The sequence below is a fragment of the Electrophorus electricus genome, chromosome 1, assembly GCF_041902795.1.
Source record: "Electrophorus electricus isolate QZ-2024a chromosome 1, ASM4190279v1, whole genome shotgun sequence".
Classification (NCBI taxonomy): Eukaryota; Metazoa; Chordata; class Actinopteri; order Gymnotiformes; family Gymnotidae; genus Electrophorus; species Electrophorus electricus.
Genome location: NC_137497.1, coordinates 39,500,767 through 39,507,873, shown reverse-complemented (window position 1 = coordinate 39,507,873; position 7,107 = coordinate 39,500,767). Strand labels below are relative to the sequence as shown.

Genomic DNA, 7,107 nt, shown 5'->3' with positions numbered 1-7,107 from the left:
ATATTATTTGCAAAGATTTGTACAATAATTTCATATTTTGAGTCTGTAAAAGATTCCTAATCTTATTTAATATATCGCACCGTTCAGCAAAACAAACGTGTGTAATTCACAAAGAAGGATTTTTCCGTTAGCAGGATAATTAAAGCCAAAGGCTAAGACCATCCAACCACCTGAGGGCAGAGGTGTAAGGAAAAGGCACGCAGCGCACGCACTGCTGGTGGGGGGGGGGGGGGGGGGGAGTGTCTGGGAAGTGAAAGAGATCCAGTTAAAACAAGGCTATTTACTGTATTTGTACACTATATAGCCAAAGTACACTGCCTGGCCAAAAAAAGGTCACCACCTGGATATAACTAAGCAAATAGGTAAGAGCCTCCCATTGGATAATTACTGCATGGGTGATTATATTTCAGATGGCAACAAGTTATTTAACCCAGTGAGCAGCTTCTCATTTGTTAAACCATGTCAGAAGACACATCCTGTGGTCATGGAAAAGATGTTAATCTGTTTCAGAAGGGTCAAATTATTGGCATGCATCAAGCAGAGAAAACATCTAAGGAGATTGCTGAAACTACTAAAATCGGCTTAAGAACTGTCCAACGCATTATTAAAAAGTGGAAGGACAGTGGGGAAACATCATCTTCAAGTATGGAATGTGGTCAGAAAAATGTTTTGAATTACTGTGATCGGCGATCACTTAAACGTGTGATGAAACAGTAGAACTTAGGGATATGTTTAATAGTGAAAGTAAGAGCATTTGCACATGCACAGTGCAAAAGGAACTCAAGGGATTGGGACTAAACAGCTGTGTAGCCTTAAGAAAACCACGTGTCAGTGAGGCTAACAGGCAAAAACGGCTTCAATTTGCTAGGGAGCATAAAGATTGGACTCTGGAGCAATGGACAAAGGTCATGTGGTCCGATGAGTCCAGATTTACCCTGTTCCATAGTGATGGGTTCATCAGGGTAAGAAGTGAGGCATCTGAAGTGATACACCCATCATGCCTAGTGCCATACAAGCCTGTGGGGGCAGTGCTATGATCTGGGGATGCTGCAGTTGGTCAGGTCTAGGTTCAACAACGTTATGTGCCCAAAGAATGAGGTCAGTTGACTACCTGAATATACTGAACGACCAGATTATTCCATCAATGGATTTTTTCTTCCTTGATGGCACAGACATATTCCAAGATGACAATGCCAGGATTCATCGGGCTCAAATTGTGAAAGAGTGGTTCAGGGAGCATAAGACATCATTTTCACACATGGATTGGCCACCACAGAGTCCAGACCTGAAGGAATATGTGAAAGTAAGAGCAAATAAGAGCACAATGCGATCTGTGACCGAATGTTTCTCAAGTTGAGGGTTCATCTTCAGTTCAGAGGAAGGTTCAACGGCCGGTCAGCGGCCGACGCTGCTACTAGCTCACTCACGCTTGCTCGCTCTCTCTCTCTCTCTCACACACACACACACACACACACACACACACACACACACACACACAATTTCTAGGCAATTAGGCCTGAGAGCAATGTGTTAAAATCTAGAGTTGGTATATATTATTTTATGTGCACAGTCAGAATTGTGGGACAATTGTTACAGTGCCTTCGTTCTGGGCAGTGGGAGCAGAGATCCTGTATGTCCAAAACCCTTTAACTTGGTTCATGCACAGTTCTGACTTTCAGTGGAGAACTTAGTATTAGTTGGTAACATTGATCAAAGGTCACATGGATGATTGTGTAAAAATGCACCATTGATGCGGTCCTTTTCAGAAGACACATGCAGAATTTAATTTGTTGTTCCACCTTATATTTGATCATGACAGCACACAGCAGAGAAATGCATAGATTAAAAAAACACAAATGCAGAAAGATGTATATCTCATTGATCCCTTCTCAAAACACACAGGCACACCATTTTAAGACCTAATCTAAAAACAAAGAGTTGATCAGGTTAAGCACTCTAGTCTGTCATGAGATGAAATGTTCAAAAATAAAGTCCCCAAAGCCCCTTATTACAAAATCTCCATGTATCCTTGCTTTACGCTACACTGGGAGATATCCACAATAAACAATTTGGTTTCTTGTTTCTGGCAGCCAGTTTGCTGGGTCTGAATTATGGCTGCATCTCATAATCAAATAGCTGCAGTAATGCTTCATGGATCTTTCTCTCTTTTGCACTTTGGATACCACAACATAGAGAATATGATGTGAATAAGTGTTGTCACTGTTAATGATATTCAATTTAACTATTAATAGGGAGTGTTTCATTGGCACTGCTTTCATTAGTAAACATGGAAGGAAATTCACTGTAAAAAGATAATCAGTTTAAACTACTGAACTGTATGAACAATGTCACATAAAGCAAATGAATGCTTTATAACAGAAGACTGACTTGGAGAAACTGAGAAATTTCATTCACTCCTTATCTAGGAAGGTGTTCCACAAGGTTTTGGAGTGTGTGGAAATTTGTGCTCATTTAGTCAAATGAGCATTTGTAGGTCAGACACTAATGTTAGATGAGAATTTAGTTTTCCATTTCATACACAGGGCCACTGTCATGCTGGAACAAAAAATGGCCTTCGAGACTGTTGCCACAAAGTTGGATGCACATTATTGTGTAAAATATATTTGTATACTGGATTAACATTACTTTTCACTGGAACTAAGGGGCCTAGGCTAAATCCTAAAAAGGTTTTAGACCAATATCCCTCCTTCACCAAACTTTATTGTTGGTATTATGCATTCTAGTGAGTATATTTCTGGCAACTGCAAAATCCAGATTTGTCCAGACTGCCAGCTAGTGAAGTGTGATTTGTCAGTTAAAAGAACCCATTTCCACTGCTCCAGAGCACAAAGGTGGCATGCTTTACACCTCTTCAGCTGATGCTTGGCATTACACATAGTGATCTTAGGCATTTGTGGAGCTGCTTGATTTAATGAAGCCCCTGATTAAGAGCTATTGTGCTGATGTTGCTTCCAGGGGTAGTTTCAAACTTAGTAGAATGTAACGCAACAGAGGCTGGGTGAGGTTTCAGCACTCAGCGCCCCGCTCAGGGTTTGCGTGGACTACAACTGTGTGGCTGATCTGTTATTGAGCATTTATTTCAGTCATAGCACTTACAGTTTACTAGAGCAGATCTAGCAGAGCAAACATTTCATGAAATGATTTGTGGCAAAGGTGGCATCCTATGACAGTGTCAATTTAAAAGTCACTGACCTCTTCAGTACAACCTATTCTAAAATCAGTACTTGTATAAGGAGACAGTCCTAGACTTTGTACACCTGTTAACATATAAAATAAGAGTGGCTGAAACACCAGAACTCAACAATTCGAAGTGTTGTCTAAATACTTTTGGCTATACTGTATTCATGGTCAACAGATGCACATTGATACACTTTTGACCAGTAATGCCTTTAGTTACATAAATAAAAATGTTTTGAGATTATCGTCTTTGTTTTCTATATAGCAAAAAAAAAGAAATAAAATTTTACTGACGAAATCCATTTGGTCCCACATCCTGTCCAGCCTGGAACACCAGCAAAGAACTATAAAAATCTCCCACATCACTATTTTCTATCTGTTTTTGTCACATTCTATTCTTTTACAGGTGCACACGTGAGAAAAAATTTTTTGTCTTCAAGTATTACTTAACTATATTTAAGTGAAAAACATAAAGATGACAATTTGTGTAATAGCCTTGTCACCCTACACAAGAGTTTTCATATTTTCATTTGTATACTTGATAACCATAAAAATCTACATTTATCTGCATGAATAAACATTAGTACAATGAAACAATTAAGGAAATAAAAGGTAACTTTGTGCATTTTCTAGCAAGTTATTAATATCATCATTTGGTTACCAAACCTCTTCTCAAGGTTTGAATTTTAAAAAGGGCGCATTTTAAGCACAAAAAACAGACTGAAATACAATTGAAACCTACAGATGGGCAGACCAGAACCCCACCTTCAATATCAAACAGCATGGGCTAACCTTGTCAGTAATAAAAATCAAAAAGCACTCCATCAAAAGAAATGAAAAATTCACCATGTAACTGCTTTTCCTTGTGACACAAAAACATTTACTGCCTAGATTAAAAAAAGCTTAGAACACTTTTTAAGTAACATTCTGCAATACAGATACTGAAAAGGCTTTAATATGCAATTGTGTCCCACAGTAAACTGGTATTATTCAGATATTCCAGAGAAGTGTATTAAGGTGTGTATTTCATCTTTATTTCAGGCGTTGTAAAGAATGTTCATTAAATCACTACACTGGTTTGGTCTATTTTGAAACACCGAGATCTGAGGCAAATCTTACTTGCCAGGTTGGTTTAAATTACCCATTGCAAATCTAACATGAATTACAAAATAATGTTACAGAAAATGAACAAAATGTCAACATAATACTAACAGTCTTTGTACATAGGTTTAACACATGGTTAGCCCAGCGAATCCTTTTACCAGTCTTTCATTTATGTATGTCTAGATTTGGATCAAGTAATTAAAAGGTTTTTTTTTTTTAATTTTACTTAGATTGAACCACAGCATGTTTCCAGAGCACAAGATGAACAATAACAATCCAAATAATTAAGCCAAGTATGAATCCTTCTTAAAACCCAATCACAGTGTAAATGCATACTAGTTTATATATACCCACAAGTATATGAGTTAGTGCACTTACGGCCAACAGGATGCAAACAACAACTACTTGACAGTGTCTTGGTCATAAGTTGGCTGTCTGGGTGGCGTGTGGCGGAGTGAAATTGGCCTGAGCTAGTTTTCTGGCGCGGTGTCGCCTCGTGGCCTCTCTCCAGGCCTTCCTCTTCAGCTTCTTCATGGGCTCAGACAGCTCCTGAATGCTCTTACTCCTGCGACGATACCTGGATGGTAAGCAGGTTCTCAAACAGACGCATCAAAGTAGTACTGTTGCACCATGGCACACCTCTGTAAGCTACTGCTAAATGCATTCTCGGGCAGCGACAATTTCATCAGCTTTGTAAATGAAGACTAGGCATTGAAAACCTATGATATGGTTTGAAAAAATTAAATCTGCAGGAATTTCGAATATGGTGATGTAGCCTAACCACATATATATTTTTGGCCTTCGACACTGCACTGCAGACTCAAATTATATGACTACTAAGATTACATTGATTATATTTTTGTTGGTGACTATTTGTTCAGTAAAGAGCACAAGCACTTTCCAACCACCTTGTTTAATGCACCTGTGCAATTTTAGATTTCTTCGTCTAAGCATTTACAGAAATGTTTATGCTATAGCATTAAAACATCTGCACAAATTATATTTCTTTTGTTTCCTTCTTTAAAGGCAGCTCCCTTCTAACAAACAGACTGACATGAACATACAGTGAAAGTTTAAGACTTCAGTTTACCTCAAGCGGTCCTTTTCCTTCCAGGCCAAATACTTCTCTGGGTCAGCACGGATCCTTGCTCTATAGCGCCGCACTCTCTCCCTGCTTGACAACCTCTCTGTAAGCATATAATCATAAATCCACATCCATCTATACTCTCTTCAACATATAGCGTCAGACGATTCTCTAGCATACTTAGCATCGTGTTTCAGTGTTGCCATTTAGGGTACTTAGAACTATTGTGATGGGAGCCTGAACTACACAAGCACAAAGGAAAGAAATGCCTAGGAGGGAGAACCAAGGCCATAGTTAAAGTGTCTGTAAAACGCAATCTCTCAAGTGTAAAGGTAGCCTTTTCCTCACCAGACTACTTTCCATATTACCTCAACCTCCCTCAGATATTAATACATCAGTATATCACTGATATAAACCAAACCACTCTCAAATATCAGTTGCATACTTTTCTCCAGACTTGGTACAGATGCATCATCTTCCTGAACCGAGTGGTTGCTGCTGTGGCATGCCCCACATCTCTGGATAGGCACAGCAGGTTGCTGTGTTTGACCGCTGGTTGTCCAGCCCAAATATGGTATAACATGATAATCGCAGTCTGCTGGAGAGCTCTCTTCTTGTAGTTCATTTTTTATATACAATGTGTCGTCGTAGGATGGTTCTTCCTTTAAAGACCTGTTGTCTGAGGTTTGAAGGAGGGTATCATTTCCGGAGACATTTTGGGAAGTCGCTGCTTCTTCTCTGTCCACATCTGTGGTGAAATTGTTGTCAAATTCTGGCGAGAAGATTACATCAGCTGAAATCTTGTAACTATCACTGGAAGAAGTAAACTGCCGTAATGTTTGAAGCTCTTGTTCAGCTGCCTTTAATTCGAGTCTAAGTGCTGTATTCTCCTTTTCCATGTCAGCTAACTTCACCTGATACGATCGTGTTCTCTTATTGTTCATGTCGAAAAAAACCTTCAAAATCGACAAAACCGCCGTTCTGACAGCTGTCTCGATTACAGCTGCGTCGTCTTCGTTTTGTAGAAGTGAAACTATATCTTTACTTTGTGATAAATTCATTTTCAGGGTTGGTGTAACTGGCTAGCTAAGTTACCTTCTTTAAAAATCCCAAATGTTCGGTTTCAACGCTGGATCTTTAAAAACAGTTTGCCCTAAGCGCAGCAGGAGACAGACGTCTCTGAAGCATTTGCTAGACTCTCTTTATCTCTAAATGCAGGGTATAAAATACTGAACATAAATCGTCGGATTGTTTTTTTTTCAGGTGGACGCACCTCAGAGATTTGAATGGTTATCTATTTAACTTCCGTTGGCCAGAGGTTGTTGTACCGTAGGCTGGAGCATTTCCGCCACAGCGCCTTCTGGTGAAGAACTCCAGACAAGAATTTTCTTTATATAGTACAGCTAAAATAAAACACTTCCGGTTTAGGAAAAAGTGTTAAATTGTATGATATTGCTATGTTTGAATCTTGAATGGGTAGAAACGTGTTTGACAGTGTCGAGGGTTATTTGGTTAAATGTTCTTGGAATCCCCGCCATATTGTTCTATTAGCTACAGTCTTCACATTATCTCTACTAGTAGCCTGAATGTAGGGCTTTGCTCTTATTGAGCCGTTTTCCTTGAAATCATGTAAAGAGAAAGCTTGTACTGGAGTAATTTTCCTTTAGAGGGAGCCCTCTTACAGGGATAATAGCACGGAGCAGTCTCTTTTTTTGGCCGTT

General features: G+C 39.2%; 1 protein-coding gene across 1 annotated transcript; it reads right to left on the bottom strand.

Moving 5' to 3' along the window:
- Positions 1-3,073: 3,073 nt before the first annotated feature.
- Positions 3,074-6,700, bottom strand: LOC113579559 (uncharacterized). Its single transcript, XM_035525855.2, has 3 exons — positions 5,832-6,700; positions 5,393-5,489; positions 3,074-4,879 (listed from the first exon to the last, which is right to left on the bottom strand). Exons 1-3 carry the CDS (start codon positions 6,445-6,447, stop codon positions 4,723-4,725), a joined length of 870 nt encoding a protein of 289 aa, XP_035381748.1. The 5' UTR covers positions 6,448-6,700; the 3' UTR covers positions 3,074-4,722.
- Positions 6,701-7,107: the final 407 nt, after the last annotated feature.

Bases quoted from the DNA above. Each gene is read 5' to 3' on its own strand.
- LOC113579559 (XM_035525855.2), bottom strand. From the start codon at position 6,447: ATGAATTTATCACAAAGTAAAGATATAGTTTCACTTCTACAAAACGAA. The intron at 5,490-5,831 runs GTATGCAACTGA...ATATGCTTACAG, and splicing joins TGTACCAAGTCTGGAGAAAA to AGAGGTTGTCAAGCAGGGAG. The intron at 4,880-5,392 runs GTAAACTGAAGT...CTTACCATCCAG, and splicing joins AAGGAAAAGGACCGCTTGAG to GTATCGTCGCAGGAGTAAGA.